This window comes from Salvelinus alpinus, chromosome 25 (assembly GCF_045679555.1).
Source record: "Salvelinus alpinus chromosome 25, SLU_Salpinus.1, whole genome shotgun sequence".
NCBI classification, from domain to species: Eukaryota; Metazoa; Chordata; class Actinopteri; order Salmoniformes; family Salmonidae; genus Salvelinus; species Salvelinus alpinus.
This window is the reverse complement of record NC_092110.1, coordinates 21,902,755-21,928,121: the sequence shown is the minus strand read 5'-3', so window position 1 is coordinate 21,928,121 and position 25,367 is coordinate 21,902,755. Positions and strand designations below refer to the sequence as shown.

Here is a 25,367-nt window from a genome sequence, read left to right as displayed (position 1 = left end):
ATCGTGGATGCTTGATAGCCCAATTTTGCTATGTCTATTCTACACACCCAAATATACCATATACCATCGAATACCATCGCTGTAGCATATGTCATAGATTCTGTTGGCCAACGGAAAACCAATTGTCGTGCGCAATTATGTGGCTGTTGTATGGTGAGGGAATTTTGAAAGCTCGCGCTTCAACGTTTAAGGTATATTAATAATTTGTATTATTATTTTATCTTTATTTAACTGAATAAGATCCACTGGTGACGTCGACGACAAAGACCCCACTGCCGTATTTTGACTGCAAGACTACGCTTCACATTCCAGACCCGTTCTCATTTGCTCCAGCCTATACCAACGCTCACACGCTCCTTCGGGAACAGCACCGCTGGCATTTGCAATGAGCGAGCGGGCGTGAGTGACAGGCTCCAGTAGTTCGCTCGGTCTCCGGTATATGGCTGTGGATTAGCTATATGCTAATATCGATAAGAGACAGGAGCAGCAGCGTGGTGCTGCAAGCCGAGAGTGGAGGCTACCCGAGTCTGAGCAGGCTCCTCAACAGCCATGGCTGAAGGTGGTGAAGGGGAAGATGAAATTCAGTTCTTGAGAACTGTAAGTAGCCTAATTTCCATCCGCTATTTCGTGAGGCAACATGCCTCCTGTGTGCATTTCGAGCATCTTATCCCATGCATGTCGATGGCTATGTAATAGCCTACTGCTATTAGCCTTACAGATTATGCTTTGTGCAGCCAGGTTATAGACTACATGTTGATTATGAAATATGGCTATAATGTAGCCTATAGTTCTAATTACGAGTAGACTGTCTCCTGAACGTGTTGGCTTTATAACCACCGCGCTTTTTGGGTAGCCCTCCATAACCTGCTCCCTCGTAAAGCAGACCTGCCTCGCGATGACAGGATCTTTTTGGGGAGCCCCCCATAACCTGCTCCCTCGTAAAGCAGACCTGCCTCGCGATGACAGGATCTTTTTGTTTGGCGCATCCCTCACCTCGATGCCCTCCTAGATTTAACTTGTCCGGTTGTCTCAGTACGTTTTGCTATTAATGAATACAATGGAATGCCTACCCGTGTAGGCCTACTACTCTATCCAGTTTACGCGACAATCTCTGTCTCACTTCCAGCCCACTACCCTCCTGCTTTGTTGTTGTTAATTGATAACTACGTGTCCCTTTTCCAGGCGTATCAATGCTGTCTATAGTTAGAAAAAGTTCACCTTTGCATGCCTAGTTCTTATTCAAGGAAATGTTTCAACTCACAAGATATTGGTGAACAACTTCTACTCTTAACCTCAAATTCTGCGTATGGTGTCTATCCAGGCAGATTTATATGCAATAAACAAATAACACAAATTATCATGTTATAATGAACAGCAATAGCTTAATATAGGTCTAATATTTTATGGTCATTTTTTGTGATATAGATATATGAGGTATTGGCAGCACATAGTTCCCAGTGCTCTCCCAGGACTCCCAGTTTAGGCATGTGAATTATCAGATGGCAACAAGGATTTGTGCAATGGACTTCCTTGGTTCTGTCTAACCATGCTGTCAGGATCGCAGCACATAAACCTGTCAACACAATGTGGTCCTATACTAATTAAAGTAGGTGCTGTAACTTGAGGTGGAATGGCCCAGAGGAGCTCCTCTCTTTATGGTCTACACTACTTGGTACTACTCAGGTCTTACTATAGTGTGGCTTTGCAGTTTATGCTAGAAAAACAATTGTGGGTGAAAATAGGTGAAGATGCATTGATTACTGATCCATAGGCTAAGATTGAACAGTTTTTTACCATTTATTTGGAATACTTTTTTATCCTCCTGCCCTGTAGATTTATCTACAAAATTGAGGCTATTCAGAAACCAAACTTGAACCAGAGTGACAATCCACCTCTTAAGAGAGGCTACTTACTTGGAAATTAGCAGTGGGCTTACTAAGTCTTACACATTTGCATTGCTTTGGAAGCCTCCTGTATTCCCAGAGATGCCAGTGGGGTTTAATGAGCCCCTGAAAAAGTTGATGATTTCAATGCCCCGCAGCTCCCTGTCCCTTGTTACCACTACATTCAGAGGTCATTACATCAGCATTCACACTGCCCCAAACAGTGCTGACATTTCAGCACCATTACTGCTTGGAGAGCTAGCACCTGTGTCAGCCAGCAGTCTGCAGTTGTGATCTACACAGTAAAAACAATGAGCAAAAGTTCTGGAGTTGGCCCTTATGGGGTTTCTTAGTCAATCAAATTTGTCCTGGCTGGTCCCACCGCAGTTGTCCTGTTAGGAAAAGTTCAAATGTGAAGCTTTGAGTTGCAAAGGCACTGCTCCTTTATTAAGAGGCTTTGCAGCTTGTTGCATCTTTCCACACGGGGCAGCAGCAGCTGACTGGATGACACAGGGATGGGGATGGGGTCTGCGCTAGTGTGTGGATGTGTGAATGCAAAGTGGGCTAGGCAGTGTGGTGCTGCTGCAGAAGCAGGCAGGCTGCTCAAGACGTGCCACAGCAGAGCAGAGCAGAAATTATTCATCAGGCCAAGTTGCAGCTGAGCTGAACCATTGAGCCGTCAATGACTCTCGTCTCTCTATCCTCATGCTGATGCCACACACATTAGAGCGCACACAAATGCACACACTAAAACACACCCTTGTGCATGCACACATTAACATCCAATCAGAACCGCACACACACAGTCTCTGACTGATCTTGCCTTTGCGTGGATACTGTTTAGCTGTAAACAGGAAGCATGTTTTCCTCCCACATTCAAATAGGTGCACAAACTACCTTTTCTCTAGTAACAACTAAACAAAGTAATTTCCCCAGAAGAGAACAGAGAAATTAGCCCCCTGGTGGCCTGCTGTCTAAAGCCAGCCACGGGTTTTACACACCAGCCAAGCTTCTGGGAGAGCGCGATGGTACCCTTTTGATTAGAGAGTATTTCTCTGTCATGGGTAATTTGATGCTACAGGAAGAGAAACAGCTCTTATTGTGCTCATGTTTAATGTTAGAGGGTGCTAGTGGGATAGGGGAGAGTATAATAAGGCTCCACATCACAATGAGGTACGGTTGTTTCTCTATTTGTAGATGTCCTGAGATGCACCAGCATAGTGGCCTCATAAGCAGGATGATGATTAAAACAATATCAGCTTATTTGTATTTGTATTTATTATGGATCCCATGGGGCCCGGCAAAATTAAGGCAGTTATACAATTTTAAAAACATTACAATACATTCATTACAGAATTCACAACACACTAAGCATAACGGATCAGACTGTTTGTTAAGTAAGAACAGTTTTTCAAATGAACTATAGTACGTTGTGTCGCTTTTAATCAGTATCAGTAGCCTGTCCTTGTGCTTGTTTGCACACGTTCGTGCCATGGTTCCACCTCTAACTTAACACCCATGGGCTCTAACAGGGAGCTGATCTGTGGAGGGATGGAACAGTCTGCAGAGGGAAACAAGCCATTGGCTTTTTCTAATTTTGTTTGTTATTTCGCCCTAAGTTTGTCTGTTTGATTGTGCTGTGATTCTGACAGGAGGCCTCTGATTTGTACATGCACCACGCTGCGTGGGGCCTGATGCACACATCAGATCACTAAGGAATAGATATGTGCTGGGTCCACAACCCCCTCCTCGGTAAAAGCCCCAGCTGGGAGAATATCAAAGTCTCCGGCTCCATTAGCAGGTAGTGGGGTAGTGGAGGCAGCAGTGAAAAGGGCAGCGTATGAGTGTGACTAATGTGCTATGGCAGCGTTTGGGACTGTTACGTTTTATGTGGAGAGACTGTCTGACCTGGTGTACCAACCAGCTGTCAGCACATTCAGAGAGAAAAGCGTTTGGTAATGAACCACCACTGCTCCCCTCCTAACACAAAAACAACTCCAGGTAAGCTTGACTTGGCACCAGCTCCAAACAGACGCTGGCGTGGAACGTCTTATCCTGGCTGGTGGGTGTATTCTCTAATGGCAGCAGTGCGGGATAGCTGCCTCCTCTGCCACACACACGTTTCTCTGTGAGTGCTTCTGGCTGTTTCTCTCTCAATTCAATTTCAATTTAAGGGCTTTATTGGCATGAGAAACATATGTTAACATTGCCAAAGCAAGTGAAGTAGATAATAAACAAAAGTGAAATAAACAATCAAAATGAACAGTAAACATCACACTCACAAAAGTTCCAAAAGAATAAAGACATTTCAAATGTCATATTATGTGCAAATAGTTAAAGTACAAAAGTGAAAAAAAATATGGGTTGTATTTACAATGGTGTTCGTTCTTCACTGGTTGCCCTTTTCTTGTGGCAACGGGTCACACATCTTGCTGCTGTGATGACACACTGGTATTTCACCCAATATATATGGGAGTTGATCAAATTTGGGTTTGTTTTCAAATTCTTTGTGGGTCTGTGTAATCTGAGGGAAATATGTCTCTCTAATATGGTTATACATTTGGCAGGAGTTTAGGAAGTGCAGCTCAGTTTCCACCACATTTTGTGGGCAGTTTGGAAATAGCCTGTCTTCTCTTGAGAGCCAGGTCTGCCTATAGTCAAAGCTTTCCTTAAGTTTGTATCAGTCACAGTGGTCAGGTATTCTGCCACTGTGTACTCTCTGTTTAGGGCCAAATAGCATTCTAGTTTGCTCTGTTTTTGTTAATTATTTCCAATGTGTCAAGTAATAATTTTTTTCTCATGATTTTGTTGGGGACTCTTCTCCATGCTCATATCTCTGTAGGTGATGGCTTTGTTATGGAAGGTTTGGGAAACGGCTCTTTTCTGGATTTGGATAATTAGCGGGTATCGGACTAATTCTGCTCTGCATGCATTATTTGTGGTTTTACGTTGTACACAGAGGATATCTTCGCATAATCCTGCATGCAGAGTCTCAATTTGGTGTTTGTACAATTTTGTGAATTCTTGGTTGGTGAGCAGACCCCAGACCTCACAACCATAAAGGGCAATGGATTCTATAACTGATTCAAGTATTTTTAGCCAGACCCTAATTGGTATGTCAAATTTTATATTCCTTTTGATGGCATAGAAGGCCCTTCTTGCCTTGTCTCTCAGATCGTTCACAGCTTTGTGGAAGTTACCTGTGGTGTTGATGTTTAGGCCGAGGTATGTATAGTGCAACGGTGTCTAGATGGAATTTGTATTTGTGGTCCTGGCAACTGGACCTTTTTTGGAACACCATTATTTTTTGTCTTACTGAGATTTACTGTCAGGGCCCAGGCCTGACAGAATCTGTGCAGAAGATCTAGGTGCTGCTGTAGGCCCTCTTTGGTTGGGGACAGAAGCACCAGATCATCAGCAAACAGTAGACATTTGACTTCAGATTCTAGTAGGGTGAGGCCGGGTGCTGCAGACTGTTCTAGTGCCCTCACCAATTTGTTGATATATATGTTAAGGAGGGTGGGGCTTAAGCTGCATCCCTGTCTCATCCCACTGCCCTGTGGAAAGAAATTTGTGTTTTTTGCTCATTTTAACTGCACACTTGTTGTTTGTGTACATGGATTTTATAATGTCGTATCTTTTTCCCCCAACACCACTTTCCATCAATTTATATTGCAGACCCTCATGCCAAATTGAGTCAAAAGCTTTTTTGAAATCAACAAAGCATGAGAAGACTTTGCCTTTGTTTTGGATTGTTTGTCAATTAGGGTGTGCAGGGTGAATACATGGTCTGTCATACGGTAATTTGGTAAAAAGCCAATTTGATATTTGCTCAGTACATTGTTTGCACTGACGGAATTTATGAGTCTGCTGTTAATGATAATGCAGAGGATTTTCCCAAGGTTGCTGTTGACACATCCCACGGTAGTTATTGTGGTCAGATTTGTCTCCACTTCTATGCATTGGGGTGATCAGTCCTAGGTTCCAAATATTGGGGAAGATGCCAGAGCTAAAGATGATGTTAAAGAGTTTAAGTATAGCCAATTAATATTTGTGGTCTGTATTCTGTCATGACTTTGCCATGTTGGTGAGGTTTATGACCACCATAAATACCTTTCCCCCTTTTCTCTCTACTCTACAGAATGGACTCTTGGAAAGACCTTTGTTAACATAGAGAGAGTATTGTAACATCAAAAGGTTGGGGAAAATAACAATCTTTATATAATCCAACCAGTTGAAAGTGTTCGTTGGTACTTAAAGAAAATGATGTCCGATCAGTTGTCGTCTGAGACATTATTACTGATGATAGGACAACATAAACTGTATCTTGGAAAGTCTACACATTCTAGTTATCAGATTCACATGGGATTGTTGTGCAATTTAAATGTTTAAATATGAATTTGTGAAAAGATGAAATGTAATTTTAGTTTTTAAAATGAGAGAATTGTTTTCATAAGTAAAATATGCTCAATCAGTGGCTACGCCCACGTGAATAGGCATTGGTTGGAAATGATGAGCCAATCCCTTTTCTACATTTCTATAAGAGCCCCCGTGACCCAATTCACGCAAACTAAGGCAACTTCAGCGTGAGCTCTGTGTAACGGCAGCCTTCCCTCTCTTTACTAGAAGAGGGGGTGTAACAGGGATCAGACCAACACGCAGCGTAGCCAGTGCTAAACATGTTTAATTAAACGAATAAACAGTGAACACTACAAATACAAAATAACAAAATGTGGCAAACCGATACAGTCCTAGCTGGTGCATAGAAAACACAAAGACAGGAAACAACCACCCACAAAATCCCAACACAAAACAAGCCACCTATATATGATTCTCAATCAGGGACAACGATTGACAGCTGCCTCTGATTGAGAACCATATTAGGCCGAACACAGAAACAGACAAACTAGACACACAACATAGAATGCCCACCCAGCTCACGTCCTGACCAACACTAAAACAAGCAAAACACATAAGCACTATGGTCAGGACGTGACAGTACCCCCCTCCTGATGTGCGGACTCCGAACGCACCCCTAAAACTCAAGGAGAGGGTCTGGGTGGGCATCTGTCCGCGGTGGCGGCTCCGGCGCAGGACGAGGCCACCACTCCACCATTGTCTTTGTCCCCCTCCTTAGCGTCCTTTGAGTGGCAACCATCGACCCCGACCTTGGCCTAGGAATCCTCACCAAGGTCCCCACTAAATTGAGGAGACAGCTCAGGACAGAGAGGTAGCTCAGGACAGAGAGGTAGCTCAGGCCAGAGAGGTAGCTCAGGATAGAGAGGTAGCTCAGGATAGAGAGGTAGCTCAGGACAGAGAGGCAGCTCCGGACAGAGGGGCAGCTCCGGACTGAAGTGCAGCTCCGGACTAATGGCAGCTCCGGACTGAGGGGCAGCTCCGGGCTGAGGGGCAGCTCATGACTGGAGGGCAGCTCATAACTGGAGGGCAGCTCATGACTGGAAGGCAGCTCATGACTGGAAGGCAGCTCATGACTGGCGGGCGGCTCTGGCAGCTCCTGACTGGCTGGCGGCTCTGGCAGCTCCTGACTGGCTGGCGGCTCTGGCAGCTCCTGACTGGCTGGCGGCTCTGGCAGCTCCTGACTGGCTGACTGCTCTGGCAGCTCCTGACTGGCTGACTGCTCTGGCAGCTCCTGACTGGCTGGCGGCTCTGGCGGCTCCTGACTGACGGACGGCTCTAGCGGCTCCTGACTGACGGACGGCTCTAACGGCTCGGGACAGACGGGCGGCTCTGACGGCTCGGGACAGACGGGCGGCTCAGATGGCGCTGGGCAGACGGATGGCTCAGATGGCGCTGGGCAGACGGATGGCTCAGACCTGCTGAGGCGCACAGTAGGCCTGGTGCGTGGTGCCGGAACTGGTGGTACCGGACTGGAGACACGCACCTCAAGGCTAGTGCGGGGAGCAGGAACAGTGCGTACAGGGCTCTGGAGACGCACAGGAGGCTTAGTGCGTGGTGCCGGAACTGGAGGTACTGGGCTGGAGACACGCACCATAGGGAGAGTGCGTGGAGGAGGAACAGAGTCCTGGAGACGCACAGGAGGCTTGGTGCGTGGTGCCGGAACTGGAGGTACTGGGCTGGAGACACGCACCACAGGGAGAGTGCGTGGAGGAGGAACAGGGCTCTGGAGACACACTGGAAGCCTGGTGTGTGGTGTTGGCACTGGTGGTACTGGGCTGGGGCGGGGAGGTGGCGCCGGATATACCGGACCGTGCAGGCGTACTGGCTCCCTTGAGCAACGAGCCTGCCCAACCTTACCTGGTTGAATGCTCCCCGTAGCCCGACCAGTGCGGGGAGGTGGATTAACCCGCACTGGGCTGTGTTGGCGAACCGGGGACACCGTGCGTAAGGCTGGTGCCATGTATGCCGGCCCGAGGAGACGCACTGGAGACCAGACGCGTTGAGCCGGCTTCATGGCACCTGGCTCAATGCTCACTCTAGCCCGGCCGATACGTGGAGCTGGAATGTACCGCACCGGGCTAAGCACACGTACAGGAGACACCGTGCGCTCTTCCGCATAACACGGTGTCTGCCCGTACTCCCGCTCTCCACGGTAAGCATGGGAAGTGGGCGCAGGTTTCCTACCTGACCTCGCCACACTACCCTTTAGCCCCCCCCCAAGAAATTTTTGGGGTTTCTTCTCGGGCTTCCTGGCCAGCCGTGTTCCCTCATAACACCGGTTCCCCTTCTCAGCTGCTTTCGCTCTCCTAGCTGCCTCCACCTGTTCCCATGGAAGGCGATCCTTACCAGCCAGGATCTCCTCCCATGTGTAGCAACCCTTTCCGTCCAACACGTCCTCCCAAGTCCATTTCTCCTGGTCCCGCTGCTGCTGTTGCTGCCGCTGCTGCCCGTTGCTACGCTGCTTGGTCCGAAATTGGTGGGTGGTTCTGTAACGGCAGCCTTCCCTCTCTTTACTAGAAGAGGGGGTGTAACAGGGATCAGACCAACACGCAGCGTAGCCAGTGCTCAACATGTTTAATTAAACGAATAAACAGTGAACACTACAAATACAAAATAACAAAATGTGGCAAACCGATACAGTCCTAGCTGGTGCATAGAAAACACAAAGACAGGAAACAACCACCCACAAAATCCCAACACAAAACAAGCCACCTATATATGATTCTCAATCAGGGACAACGATTGACAGCTGCCTCTGATTGAGAACCATATTAGGCCGAACACAGAAACAGACAAACTAGACACACAACATAGAATGCCCACCCAGCTCACGTCCTGACCAACACTAAAACAAGCAAAACACATAAGCACTATGGTCAGGACGTGACACTCTGGTTGCGAATGGTTGAACGACTACAACCTAACAAAATTAGCATTGTGTTCCCGATGACGTGAGGACTGATGTCCATACGTTTAAAATGGCGAATTTCAACGTGGAGGTGACGATCGCCACGCTGGAAGGATGAATTTCGACTATACCAGCCAGAATATAGCATGAGCTTATAGTATGGCAACTTGGTATGAACATTGAACTCTTATTCACTAAAGAAGTGATACATCCTAGACGTTGAGTTATCAGCAACAGCTGTAAACGTGCGTGGCCTAGGAAAGGACGGACAATCTCTTCAGAACGACAGGGTACCACAACGTATCCGTCCTACCAAACGACGACAGTACTACAACGTATCCGTTCTACCACAAGCCGACAGACAACAACGTATCCGCCCAGAAATATTCTTCAAAGGACAAGGGAGATCTCTGCTGGGCAATCCAGCCTTCCATCTTCGACCAATCTATCGAAGCGCAGCTCAGAGTAAATATATTTATTGCATTTTCCTTTTCCGAATGGGCGGTTATTTAGAATGCATAAGATTCTGTATTTACAATAGCATAGCTTCATAAGGTCCGATAGAGACCCAATCCTTTTGTTCCTCAGTCTTCCCACGCTTTCATTCAAACCCAACCCCCTTTCTTTGTGTAACCAGCTGTCATATCTTTTTCGTCCTCTAGGGACGTTTTCTTTTATGACATAATTAGTAATCAATGTATGATCCATCTTGTGTATATGTAATTCTGTGTGATTATTTAGGTATTTAGTAAATAAATAATTGAACCAAATTTTGTATTGCTGATTCAACCTGTTAGCCAGGGTTGGTGAAGATAACCAATCATTTTACAACGTTCAGATGAGACTGAATAAGGTGACGATTAATAATTGACTGCTATTGATTTAAAAGATTATCAGGTCTTTAAGATTTTATTCGGAAGACAACAGCTCTATAAACATTCTTCCGTGGTGCCCCGTCTTCCTAGTTAATTACATTTACATGATTAGTTTAATCAGGTAATATTGATTACAGAGAATTTATTTGATAAAATAGCATGTCATATATCACTTAATCCATAGTAAAGACACGAAAATTCTATCATTTCATTGAGGATACCATCAACACCACAGGCCTTTTTGGGTTGGAGGGTTTGTATGTTGTCCTGTAGTTCATTCAGTGTAATTGGATATTCCAGTGTGATCTGGTAATCTTTAATGGTTGATTCTAAGATGTGTATTTGATCATGTATATGTTTTTGTTGTTTGTTGTTTGTTTAAAGGGCCAAAAAGATTGGAGAAGTGGTTTACCCATAGATCTCCGTTTTGGATAGATAACTCTTCGTGTTGTTGTTTGTTTAGTGTTTTCCAATTTTCCCAGAAGTGGTTTGAGTCTATGGATTCTTCAATTACATTGAGCTGATTTCTGACATGCTGTTCCTCCTTTTTCCATAGTGTATTTCTGTATTGTTTTAGTGTTTCTGGGTCTCTGTTTTTGTTTGGATAGGTTTCTCAATTTCTTTCTTAGGTTTTTGCATTCGTCATCAAACCATTGGTCATTGTTGTACATTTTCTTCGGTTTACTGTTTGAAATTTTTTGATTTGATAGGGAAGCTGAGAGGTCAAATAAACTGTTTAGGTTTTCTACTACCAAGTTTACACCTTCACTATTACAATAAAACATTTTGTCCAGGAAGTTGTCTAAAAGGGATTGAATTTGTTGTTGCCTAATTGTTTTTTGGTAGGTTTCCATACTACTTTCCTTCCATCTATAGCATTTCTTAATATTTTTCAGTTCCTTTGGCTTTGATGCCTCATGATTGAGTATTGCTCTGTTCAAGTAGACTGTGATTTTGATATGATCTGATAGGGGTGTCAGTGGGCTGACTGTGAACGCTCTGAGAGACTCTGGGTTGAGGTCAATGATAAAGTAGTCTACAGTACTACTGCCAATAGATCAGCTATAGGTGTACCTACCATAGGAGTCCTCTCGAAGCCTACCATTGACTATGTACATACCCAGCGTGCGACAGAGCTGCAGGAGTTGTGACCCGTTTTTGTTGGTTATGTTGTCATAGTTGTGCCTGGGGTGCATATGGGGGAGGGAATGCTGTCACCTCCAGGTAGGTGTTTGCCTCTCTGTGTGCTGAGGGTGTCAGGTTCTTGTCCAGTTCTGGTATTTAGGTTGCCACAGACTAGTACATGTCCCTGGGCCTGGAATTTATTGATTTCCCCCTCCAGGATGGAGAAGCTGTCTTCATTAAAGTATGGGGATTCTAGTGGGGGGATATACAGTTGAAGTCGGGAAGTTTTCACAATTCCTGACATTTAATCCTAGTAAAAATCCCTGTCTTATGTCAGTTAGGATCACCACTTTATTTTAAGAATGTGAAATGTCAGAATAATATTAAAGATAATTATTTATTTCAGCTTTTTTTTCTTTCATCACATTCCCAGTGGGTCAGAAGTTTACATACACTCAAATAGTATTTGGTAGCATTGCCTTTAAATTGTTTAACTTGGGTCAAACATTTCGGGTAGCCTTCCACAGGCTTCCCACAATAAGCTGGGTGAATTTTGGCCCATTCCTCCTGACAGAGCTGGTGTAACTGAGTCAGCTTTGTAGGCCTCCTTGCTTGCACACTCTTTTTCAGTTCTGCCAACAAATTTTCTATTGGATTGAGGTCAGGGCTTTGTGATGGCCACTCCAATACCTTGACTGTGTTGTCCTTAAGCCATTTTGCCACTACTTTGGAAGTATGTTTGGGGTCATTGTCCATTTGGAAGACCCATTTGCAAACAAGCATTAACTTCCTGACTGATGTCTTGAGATGTTGCTTCAATATATGCACATCATTTTCCTCCTCATGATGCCATCTATTTTGTGAAGTGCACCAGTCCCTCCTGCAGCAAAGCACCCCCACAACACGATGCTGCCACCCCCGTGCTTCACGGTTGGGATGGTGTGCTTTGGCTTGCAAGCCCCCCCCTTTTTCCTCCAAACATAACGATGGTCATTATGGCCAAACAGTTCTATTTTTGTTTCATCAGACCAGAGGATATTTCTCCAAAAAGTACGATCTTTGTCCCCATGTGCAGTTGCAAACCGTAGTGTGGCTTTTTTATGGCGGTTTTGGAGCAGTGGCTTCTTCCTTGCTGAGCAGCCTTTCAGGTTATGCCAATATAGGACTCGTTTTACTGTGGATATAGATACTTTTGTATCTGTTTCTTCCAGCATCTTCACAAGGTCCTTTGCTGTTGTTCTGGGACTGAGTTGCACTTTTCGCACCAAAGTACGTTCATCTCTAAGAGACATAACGCGTCTCCTTCCTGAGCGGTATGACGGCTGCATTGCTCCCAAGGAGGAACCAGACTTGTGGAGGTCTACAATTTTTTTCTGAGGTCTTGGCTGATTTCTTTTGATTTTCCAATGATGTCAGTTAGCTTATCAGAAGCTTCTAAAGCCATGACATCATTTTCTGGAATTTTCCAAGCTGTTTAAAGGCACATTCAACTTAGTTTTCCAAGCTGTTTAAAGGCACATTCAACTTAGTGTATGTAAACTTCTGACCCCCTGGAATTGTGATACAGTGAATTATAAGTGAAATAATAATTGTAAACAATTGTTGGAAAAATGACTTGTGTCATGCACAAAGTAGATGTCCTAACCGACTTGCCAAAACTATAGTTTGTTAACAAGAAATTTGTGGAGTGGTTGAAAAGCGAGTTTTAATGACTCCAACCTAACTGTATGTAAACTTCCGACTTAACTGTAGGTAGCACACAGGAGGGTATTTTTCTCTGTTGAGATAATTTCCTTTTGAATATCTTGCCAAATGTAAAATGTTCCTATTTTGATTAATTTAATAGAGTCAGTTAGGTCTGCTCTATACCAAATTAGCATACCCCCTGAGTACATTCCCTGTTTCACACCTGGTAGTTAGGTGGATGGGACTACCAGCTCTTTCTCTTTCCTCTCATTCTCCATTCCCATCTATCTCTGTGTAGTAACTCCTTCAAAGGGCCTGGTAGGGCCCTGCCGCTACTCTGCCTGCCTGTGCTGCATGCCGTTAGGTTATTCTGTTCTGATCTGTAATTGGGGTATTCTTAGACAAGCATCCAGTGAGCGGCCTGTTAAAAACTTCTTATGGCTGAGATCCCGCTCACAAAAAGCATAAATAGAGATAAAATTAATCACTAACCTTTGATGATCTTCATCAGATGACACTCATAGGACTTCATGTTACACAATACATGTATGTTTTGTTCGGTAAAGTTCATATTTATATAAAACAATCTCAGTATACATTGGCGCGTTATGTTCAGTAGTTCCAAAAACATCCGGTGATTTTGCAGAGAGCCACATCAATTTCCAGAAATACTCATAATAAACGTTGATCAAAGATACAAGTGTTATACATAGAATTTTAGATCCACTTCTCCTTAATAAATCTTCTTATGGCTGCAATCCCGTTAACGGGATCGATATGACAACAGCCAGTGAAAGTGCAGGGCGCCAAATTCAAACAACAGAAATCTCATAATTAAAATTCCTCAAACTTACATGTATTTTATACCATTTTAAAGGTAATCTTGTTGTTAATCCCACCAAAGTGTCCGATTTCAAAAAGGCTTTTCAGCGAAAGCACCACAAACGATTATGTTAGGTCACCACCAACTCACCGAAAAATTCTGCCCGGCCGATACGTGGAGCTGGAATGTACCGCACCGGGCTAAGCACACGTACAGGAGACACCGTGCGCTCTTCCGCATAACACGGTGTCTGCCCGTACTCCCGCTCTCCACGGTAAGCATGGGAAGTGGGCGCAGGTTTCCTACCTGACCTCGCCACACTACCCTTTAGCCCCCCCCAAGAAATTTTTGGGGTTTCTTCTCGGGCTTCCTGGCCAGCCGTGTTCCCTCATAACACCGGTTCCCCTTCTCAGCTGCTTTCGCTCTCCTAGCTGCCTCCACCTGTTCCCATGGAAGGCGATCCTTACCAGCCAGGATCTCCTCCCATGTGTAGCAACCCTTTCCGTCCAACACGTCCTCCCAAGTCCATTTCTCCTGGTCCCGCTGCTGCTGTTGCTGCCGCTGCTGCCCGTTGCTACGCTGCTTGGTCCGAAATTGGTGGGTGGTTCTGTAACGGCAGCCTTCCCTCTCTTTACTAGAAGAGGGGGTGTAACAGGGATCAGACCAACACGCAGCGTAGCCAGTGCTCAACATGTTTAATTAAACGAATAAACAGTGAACACTACAAATACAAAATAACAAAATGTGGCAAACCGATACAGTCCTAGCTGGTGCATAGAAAACACAAAGACGGGAAACAACCACCCACAAAATCCCAACACAAAACAAGCCACCTATATATGATTCTCAATCAGGGACAACGATTGACAGCTGCCTCTGATTGAGAACCATATTAGGCCGAACACAGAAACAGACAAACTAGACACACAACATAGAATGCCCACCCAGCTCACGTCCTGACCAACACTAAAACAAGCAAAACACATAAGCACTATGGTCAGGACGTGACACTCTGGTTGCGAATGGTTGAACGACTACAACCTAACAAAATTAGCATTGTGTTCCCGATGACGTGAGGACTGATGTCCATACGTTTAAAATGGCGAATTTCAACGTGGAGGTGACGATCGCCACGCTGGAAGGATGAATTTCGACTATACCAGCCAGAATATAGCATGAGCTTATAGTATGGCAACTTGGTATGAACATTGAACTCTTATTCACTAAAGAAGTGATACATCCTAGACGTTGAGTTATCAGCAACAGCTGTAAACGTGCGTGGCCTAGGAAAGGACGGACAATCTCTTCAGAACGACAGGGTACCACAACGTATCCGTCCTACCAAACGACGACAGTACTACAACGTATCCGTTCTACCACAAGCCGACAGACAACAACGTATCCGCCCAGAAATATTCTTCAAAGGACAAGGGAGATCTCTGCTGGGCAATCCAGCCTTCCATCTTCGACCAATCTATCGAAGCGCAGCTCAGAGTAAATATATTTATTGCATTTTCCTTTTCCGAATGGGCGGTTATTTAGAATGCATAAGATTCTGTATTTACAATAGCATAGCTTCATAAGGTCCGATAGAGACCCAATCCTTTTGTTCCTCAGTCTTCCCACGCTTTCATTCAAACCCAACCCCCTTTCTTTGTGTAACCAGCTGTCATATCTTTTTCGTCCTCTAGGGACGTTTTCTTTTATGACATAATTAGTAATCAATGTATGATCCATCTTGTGTATATGTAATTCTGTGTGATTATTTAGGTATTTAGTAAATAAATAATTGAACCAAATTTTGTATTGCTGATTCAACCTGTTAGCCAGGGTTGGTGAAGATAACCAATAATTTTACAACGTTCGGATGAGACTGAATAAGGTGACGATTAATAATTGACTCCTATTGATATATAAGATTACCAGATCTTTAAGATTTTATTCGGAAGACAACAGCTCTATAAACATTCTTCCGTGGTGCCCCGTCTTCCTAGTTAATTACATTTACATGATTAGTTTAATCAGGTAATATTGATTACAGAGAATTTATTTGATAAAATAGCATGTCATATATCACTTAATCCATAGTAAAGACACGAAAATTCTATCATTTCATTGAGGATACCATCAACACCACAGGCCTTTTTGGGTTGGAGGGTTTGTATGTTGTCCTGTAGTTCATTCAGTGTAATTGGATATTCCAGTGTGATCTGGTAATCTTTAATGGTTGATTCTAAGATGTGTATTTGATCATGTATATGTTTTTGTTGTTTGTTGTTTGTTTAAAGGGCCAAAAAGATTGGAGAAGTGGTTTACCCATAGATCTCCGTTTTGGATAGATAACTCTTCGTGTTGTTGTTTGTTTAGTGTTTTCCAATTTTCCCAGAAGTGGTTTGAGTCTATGGATTCTTCAATTACATTGAGCTGATTTCTGACATGCTGTTCCTCCTTTTTCCATAGTGTATTTCTGTATTGTTTTAGTGTTTCTGGGTCTCTGTTTTTGTTTGGATAGGTTTCTCAATTTCTTTCTTAGGTTTTTGCATTCGTCATCAAACCATTGGTCATTGTTGTACATTTTCTTCGGTTTACTGTTTGAAATTTTTTGATTTGATAGGGAAGCTGAGAGGTCAAATAAACTGTTTAGGTTTTCTACTACCAAGTTTACACCTTCACTATTACAATAAAACATTTTGTCCAGGAAGTTGTCTAAAAGGGATTGAATTTGTTGTTGCCTAATTGTTTTTTGGTAGGTTTCCATACTACTTTCCTTCCATCTATAGCATTTCTTAATATTTTTCAGTTCCTTTGGCTTTGATGCCTCATGATTGAGTATTGCTCTGTTCAAGTAGACTGTGATTTTGATATGATCTGATAGGGGTGTCAGTGGGCTGACTGTGAACGCTCTGAGAGACTCTGGGTTGAGGTCAATGATAAAGTAGTCTACAGTACTACTGCCAATAGATCAGCTATAGGTGTACCTACCATAGGAGTCCTCTCGAAGCCTACCATTGACTATGTACATACCCAGCGTGCGACAGAGCTGCAGGAGTTGTGACCCGTTTTTGTTGGTTATGTTGTCATAGTTGTGCCTGGGGTGCATATGGGGGAGGGAATGCTGTCACCTCCAGGTAGGTGTTTGCCTCTCTGTGTGCTGAGGGTGTCAGGTTCTTGTCCAGTTCTGGTATTTAGGTTGCCACAGACTAGTACATGTCCCTGGGCCTGGAATTTATTGATTTCCCCCTCCAGGATGGAGAAGCTGTCTTCATTAAAGTATGGGGATTCTAGTGGGGGGATATACAGTTGAAGTCGGGAAGTTTTCACAATTCCTGACATTTAATCCTAGTAAAAATCCCTGTCTTATGTCAGTTAGGATCACCACTTTATTTTAAGAATGTGAAATGTCAGAATAATATTAAAGATAATTATTTATTTCAGCTTTTTTTTCTTTCATCACATTCCCAGTGGGTCAGAAGTTTACATACACTCAAATAGTATTTGGTAGCATTGCCTTTAAATTGTTTAACTTGGGTCAAACATTTCGGGTAGCCTTCCACAGGCTTCCCACAATAAGCTGGGTGAATTTTGGCCCATTCCTCCTGACAGAGCTGGTGTAACTGAGTCAGCTTTGTAGGCCTCCTTGCTTGCACACTCTTTTTCAGTTCTGCCAACAAATTTTCTATTGGATTGAGGTCAGGGCTTTGTGATGGCCACTCCAATACCTTGACTGTGTTGTCCTTAAGCCATTTTGCCACTACTTTGGAAGTATGTTTGGGGTCATTGTCCATTTGGAAGACCCATTTGCAAACAAGCATTAACTTCCTGACTGATGTCTTGAGATGTTGCTTCAATATATGCACATCATTTTCCTCCTCATGATGCCATCTATTTTGTGAAGTGCACCAGTCCCTCCTGCAGCAAAGCACCCCCACAACACGATGCTGCCACCCCCGTGCTTCACGGTTGGGATGGTGTGCTTTGGCTTGCAAGCCCCCCCCTTTTTCCTCCAAACATAACGATGGTCATTATGGCCAAACAGTTCTATTTTTGTTTCATCAGACCAGAGGATATTTCTCCAAAAAGTACGATCTTTGTCCCCATGTGCAGTTGCAAACCGTAGTGTGGCTTTTTTATGGCGGTTTTGGAGCAGTGGCTTCTTCCTTGCTGAGCAGCCTTTCAGGTTATGCCAATATAGGACTCGTTTTACTGTGGATATAGATACTTTTGTATCTGTTTCTTCCAGCATCTTCACAAGGTCCTTTGCTGTTGTTCTGGGACTGAGTTGCACTTTTCGCACCAAAGTACGTTCATCTCTAAGAGACATAACGCGTCTCCTTCCTGAGCGGTATGACGGCTGCATTGCTCCCAAGGAGGAACCAGACTTGTGGAGGTCTACAATTTTTTTCTGAGGTCTTGGCTGATTTCTTTTGATTTTCCAATGATGTCAGTTAGCTTATCAGAAGCTTCTAAAGCCATGACATCATTTTCTGGAATTTTCCAAGCTGTTTAAAGGCACATTCAACTTAGTTTTCCAAGCTGTTTAAAGGCACATTCAACTTAGTGTATGTAAACTTCTGACCCCCTGGAATTGTGATACAGTGAATTATAAGTGAAATAATAATTGTAAACAATTGTTGGAAAAATGACTTGTGTCATGCACAAAGTAGATGTCCTAACCGACTTGCCAAAACTATAGTTTGTTAACAAGAAATTTGTGGAGTGGTTGAAAAGCGAGTTTTAATGACTCCAACCTAACTGTATGTAAACTTCCGACTTAACTGTAGGTAGCACACAGGAGGGTATTTTTCTCTGTTGAGATAATTTCCTTTTGAATATCTTGCCAAATGTAAAATGTTCCTATTTTGATTAATTTAATAGAGTCAGTTAGGTCTGCTCTATACCAAATTAGCATACCCCCTGAGTACATTCCCTGTTTCACACCTGGTAGTTAGGTGGATGGGACTACCAGCTCTTTCTCTTTCCTCTCATTCTCCATTCCCATCTATCTCTGTGTAGTAACTCCTTCAAAGGGCCTGGTAGGGCCCTGCCGCTACTCTGCCTGCCTGTGCTGCATGCCGTTAGGTTATTCTGTTCTGATCTGTAATTGGGGTATTCTTAGACAAGCATCCAGTGAGCGGCCTGTTAAAAACTTCTTATGGCTGAGATCCCGCTCACAAAAAGCATAAATAGAGATAAAATTAATCACTAACCTTTGATGATCTTCATCAGATGACACTCATAGGACTTCATGTTACACAATACATGTATGTTTTGTTCGGTAAAGTTCATATTTATATAAAACAATCTCAGTATACATTGGCGCGTTATGTTCAGTAGTTCCAAAAACATCCGGTGATTTTGCAGAGAGCCACATCAATTTCCAGAAATACTCATAATAAACGTTGATCAAAGATACAAGTGTTATACATAGAATTTTAGATCCACTTCTCCTTAATAAATCTTCTTATGGCTGCAATCCCGTTAACGGGATCGATATGACAACAGCCAGTGAAAGTGCAGGGCGCCAAATTCAAACAACAGAAATCTCATAATTAAAATTCCTCAAACTTACATGTATTTTATACCATTTTAAAGGTAATCTTGTTGTTAATCCCACCAAAGTGTCCGATTTCAAAAAGGCTTTTCAGCGAAAGCACCACAAACGATTATGTTAGGTCACCACCAACTCACCGAAAAATTCTGCCCGGCCGATACGTGGAGCTGGAATGTACCGCACCGGGCTAAGCACACGTACAGGAGACACCGTGCGCTCTTCCGCATAACACGGTGTCTGCCCGTACTCCCGCTCTCCACGGTAAGCATGGGAAGTGGGCGCAGGTTTCCTACCTGACCTCGCCACACTACCCTTTAGCCCCCCCCAAGAAATTTTTGGGGTTTCTTCTCGGGCTTCCTGGCCAGCCGTGTTCCCTCATAACACCGGTTCCCCTTCTCAGCTGCTTTCGCTCTCCTAGCTGCCTCCACCTGTTCCCATGGAAGGCGATCCTTACCAGCCAGGATCTCCTCCCATGTGTAGCAACCCTTTCCGTCCAACACGTCCTCCCAAGTCCATTTCTCCTGGTCCCGCTGCTGCTGTTGCTGCCGCTGCTGCCCGTTGCTACGCTGCTTGGTCCGAAATTGGTGGGTGGTTCTGTAACGGCAGCCTTCCCTCTCTTTACTAGAAGAGGGGGTGTAACAGGGATCAGACCAACACGCAGCGTAGCCAGTGCTCAACATGTTTAATTAAACGAATAAACAGTGAACACTACAAATACAAAATAACAAAATGTGGCAAACCGATACAGTCCTAGCTGGTGCATAGAAAACACAAAGACAGGAAACAACCACCCACAAAATCCCAACACAAAACAAGCCACCTATATATGATTCTCAATCAGGGACAACGATTGACAGCTGCCTCTGATTGAGAACCATATTAGGCCGAACACAGAAACAGACAAACTAGACACACAACATAGAATGCCCACCCAGCTCACGTCCTGACCAACACTAAAACAAGCAAAACACATAAGCACTATGGTCAGGACGTGACACTCTGGTTGCGAATGGTTGAACGACTACAACCTAACAAAATTAGCATTGTGTTCCCGATGACGTGAGGACTGATGTCCATACGTTTAAAATGGCGAATTTCAACGTGGAGGTGACGATCGCCACGCTGGAAGGATGAATTTCGACTATACCAGCCAGAATATAGCATGAGCTTATAGTATGGCAACTTGGTATGAACATTGAACTCTTATTCACTAAAGAAGTGATACATCCTAGACGTTGAGTTATCAGCAACAGCTGTAAACGTGCGTGGCCTAGGAAAGGACGGACAATCTCTTCAGAACGACAGGGTACCACAACGTATCCGTCCTACCAAACGACGACAGTACTACAACGTATCCGTTCTACCACAAGCCGACAGACAACAACGTATCCGCCCAGAAATATTCTTCAAAGGACAAGGGAGATCTCTGCTGGGCAATCCAGCCTTCCATCTTCGACCAATCTATCGAAGCGCAGCTCAGAGTAAATATATTTATTGCATTTTCCTTTTCCGAATGGGCGGTTATTTAGAATGCATAAGATTCTGTATTTACAATAGCATAGCTTCATAAGGTCCGATAGAGACCCAATCCTTTTGTTCCTCAGTCTTCCCACGCTTTCATTCAAACCCAACCCCCTTTCTTTGTGTAACCAGCTGTCATATCTTTTTCGTCCTCTAGGGACGTTTTCTTTTATGACATAATTAGTAATCAATGTATGATCCATCTTGTGTATATGTAATTCTGTGTGATTATTTAGGTATTTAGTAAATAAATAATTGAACCAAATTTTGTATTGCTGATTCAACCTGTTAGCCAGGGTTGGTGAAGATAACCAATAATTTTACAACGTTCGGATGAGACTGAATAAGGTGACGATTAATAATTGACTCCTATTGATATATAAGATTACCAGATCTTTAAGATTTTATTCGGAAGACAACAGCTCTATAAACATTCTTCCGTGGTGCCCCGTCTTCCTAGTTAATTACATTTACATGATTAGTTTAATCAGGTAATATTGATTACAGAGAATTTATTTGATAAAATAGCATGTCATATATCACTTAATCCATAGTAAAGACACGAAAATTCTATCATTTCATTGAGGATACCATCAACACCACAGGCCTTTTTGGGTTGGAGGGTTTGTATGTTGTCCTGTAGTTCATTCAGTGTAATTGGATATTCCAGTGTGATCTGGTAATCTTTAATGGTTGATTCTAAGATGTGTATTTGATCATGTATATGTTTTTGTTGTTTGTTGTTTGTTTAAAGGGCCAAAAAGATTGGAGAAGTGGTTTACCCATAGATCTCCGTTTTGGATAGATAACTCTTCGTGTTGTTGTTTGTTTAGTGTTTTCCAATTTTCCCAGAAGTGGTTTGAGTCTATGGATTCTTCAATTACATTGAGCTGATTTCTGACATGCTGTTCCTCCTTTTTCCATAGTGTATTTCTGTATTGTTTTAGTGTTTCTGGGTCTCTGTTTTTGTTTGGATAGGTTTCTCAATTTCTTTCTTAGGTTTTTGCATTCGTCATCAAACCATTGGTCATTGTTGTACATTTTCTTCGGTTTACTGTTTGAAATTTTTTGATTTGATAGGGAAGCTGAGAGGTCAAATAAACTGTTTAGGTTTTCTACTACCAAGTTTACACCTTCACTATTACAATAAAACATTTTGTCCAGGAAGTTGTCTAAAAGGGATTGAATTTGTTGTTGCCTAATTGTTTTTTGGTAGGTTTCCATACTACTTTCCTTCCATCTATAGCATTTCTTAATATTTTTCAGTTCCTTTGGCTTTGATGCCTCATGATTGAGTATTGCTCTGTTCAAGTAGACTGTGATTTTGATATGATCTGATAGGGGTGTCAGTGGGCTGACTGTGAACGCTCTGAGAGACTCTGGGTTGAGGTCAATGATAAAGTAGTCTACAGTACTACTGCCAATAGATCAGCTATAGGTGTACCTACCATAGGAGTCCTCTCGAAGCCTACCATTGACTATGTACATACCCAGCGTGCGACAGAGCTGCAGGAGTTGTGACCCGTTTTTGTTGGTTATGTTGTCATAGTTGTGCCTGGGGTGCATATGGGGGAGGGAATGCTGTCACCTCCAGGTAGGTGTTTGCCTCTCTGTGTGCTGAGGGTGTCAGGTTCTTGTCCAGTTCTGGTATTTAGGTTGCCACAGACTAGTACATGTCCCTGGGCCTGGAATTTATTGATTTCCCCCTCCAGGATGGAGAAGCTGTCTTCATTAAAGTATGGGGATTCTAGTGGGGGGATATACAGTTGAAGTCGGGAAGTTTTCACAATTCCTGACATTTAATCCTAGTAAAAATCCCTGTCTTATGTCAGTTAGGATCACCACTTTATTTTAAGAATGTGAAATGTCAGAATAATATTAAAGATAATTATTTATTTCAGCTTTTTTTTCTTTCATCACATTCCCAGTGGGTCAGAAGTTTACATACACTCAAATAGTATTTGGTAGCATTGCCTTTAAATTGTTTAACTTGGGTCAAACATTTCGGGTAGCCTTCCACAGGCTTCCCACAATAAGCTGGGTGAATTTTGGCCCATTCCTCCTGACAGAGCTGGTGTAACTGAGTCAGCTTTGTAGGCCTCCTTGCTTGCACACTCTTTTTCAGTTCTGCCAACAAATTTTCTATTGGATTGAGGTCAGGGCTTTGTGATGGCCACTCCAATACCTTGACTGTGTTGTCCTTAAGCCATTTTGCCACTACTTTGGAAGTATGTTTGGGGTCATTGTCCATTTGGAAGACCCATTTGCAAACAAGCATTAACTTCCTGACTGATGTCTTGAGATGTTGCTTCAATATATGCACATCATTTTCCTCCTCATGATGCCATCTATTTTGTGAAGTGCACCAGTCCCTCCTGCAGCAAAGCACCCCCACAACACGATGCTGCCACCCCCGTGCTTCACGGTTGGGATGGTGTGCTTTGGCTTGCAAGCCCCCCCCTTTTTCCTCCAAACATAACGATGGTCATTATGGCCAAACAGTTCTATTTTTGTTTCATCAGACCAGAGGATATTTCTCCAAAAAGTACGATCTTTGTCCCCATGTGCAGTTGCAAACCGTAGTGTGGCTTTTTTATGGCGGTTTTGGAGCAGTGGCTTCTTCCTTGCTGAGCGGCCTTTCAGGTTATGCCAATATAGGACTCGTTTTACTGTGGATATAGATACTTTTGTATCTGTTTCTTCCAGCATCTTCACAAGGTCCTTTGCTGTTGTTCTGGGACTGAGTTGCACTTTTCGCACCAAAGTACGTTCATCTCTAAGAGACATAACGCGTCTCCTTCCTGAGCGGTATGACGGCTGCATTGCTCCCAAGGAGGAACCAGACTTGTGGAGGTCTACAATTTTTTTCTGAGGTCTTGGCTGATTTCTTTTGATTTTCCAATGATGTCAGTTAGCTTATCAGAAGCTTCTAAAGCCATGACATCATTTTCTGGAATTTTCCAAGCTGTTTAAAGGCACATTCAACTTAGTTTTCCAAGCTGTTTAAAGGCACATTCAACTTAGTGTATGTAAACTTCTGACCCCCTGGAATTGTGATACAGTGAATTATAAGTGAAATAATAATTGTAAACAATTGTTGGAAAAATGACTTGTGTCATGCACAAAGTAGATGTCCTAACCGACTTGCCAAAACTATAGTTTGTTAACAAGAAATTTGTGGAGTGGTTGAAAAGCGAGTTTTAATGACTCCAACCTAACTGTATGTAAACTTCCGACTTAACTGTAGGTAGCACACAGGAGGGTATTTTTCTCTGTTGAGATAATTTCCTTTTGAATATCTTGCCAAATGTAAAATGTTCCTATTTTGATTAATTTAATAGAGTCAGTTAGGTCTGCTCTATACCAAATTAGCATACCCCCTGAGTACATTCCCTGTTTCACACCTGGTAGTTAGGTGGATGGGACTACCAGCTCTTTCTCTTTCCTCTCATTCTCCATTCCCATCTATCTCTGTGTAGTAACTCCTTCAAAGGGCCTGGTAGGGCCCTGCCGCTACTCTGCCTGCCTGTGCTGCATGCCGTTAGGTTATTCTGTTCTGATCTGTAATTGGGGTATTCTTAGACAAGCATCCAGTGAGCGGCCTGTTAAAAACTTCTTATGGCTGAGATCCCGCTCACAAAAAGCATAAATAGAGATAAAATTAATCACTAACCTTTGATGATCTTCATCAGATGACACTCATAGGACTTCATGTTACACAATACATGTATGTTTTGTTCGGTAAAGTTCATATTTATATAAAACAATCTCAGTATACATTGGCGCGTTATGTTCAGTAGTTCCAAAAACATCCGGTGATTTTGCAGAGAGCCACATCAATTTCCAGAAATACTCATAATAAACGTTGATCAAAGATACAAGTGTTATACATAGAATTTTAGATCCACTTCTCCTTAATAAATCTTCTTATGGCTGCAATCCCGTTAACGGGATCGATATGACAACAGCCAGTGAAAGTGCAGGGCGCCAAATTCAAACAACAGAAATCTCATAATTAAAATTCCTCAAACTTACATGTATTTTATACCATTTTAAAGGTAATCTTGTTGTTAATCCCACCAAAGTGTCCGATTTCAAAAAGGCTTTTCAGCGAAAGCACCACAAACGATTATGTTAGGTCACCACCAACTCACCGAAAAATTCTGCCATTTTTCCAGCCAAAGAGAGGAGTCACAAAAAGCACAAATAGAGATAAAATTAATCACTACCCTTTGATGATCTTCATCAGATGACACTCATAGGACTTCATGTTACGCAATACATATATGTCTTGTTCGATTAAGTTCATATTTATATCCAAAACCTCAGTTTACATTGGCGCGAGGTTCAGAAATGCCTCCAAAATATCCAGAGAAATTGCAGAGAGCCACGTCAAATAACAGAAATACTCATCATAAACTTTGATGAAAGATAGAATTAAAGATACACTTGTTCTTAATGCAACCGCTGTGTCAGATTTCAAAAAGCTTTACGGCAAAACACAATATTCAATAATCTGAAAACAGCGTTCAGCCACAAAAGCAAGCCATACAGTTACCCGCCAAATTGTGCAGTC

At 43.1% G+C, this 25,367-nt stretch overlaps 1 protein-coding gene across 1 annotated transcript in view; it reads left to right on the top strand.

Moving 5' to 3' along the window:
- Positions 1–324: 324 nt before the first annotated feature.
- LOC139553625 (ryanodine receptor 3-like) overlaps positions 325–25,367 on the top strand; it is a 176,288-nt gene continuing 151,245 nt past the window's right edge. Inside the window, exon 1 of the mRNA XM_071366164.1 lies at positions 325–597. Within this exon, the coding sequence (XP_071222265.1) occupies positions 550–597 (48 nt within the window). The 5' untranslated portion in view covers positions 325–549. The remainder of the gene's footprint in view (positions 598–25,367) is intronic.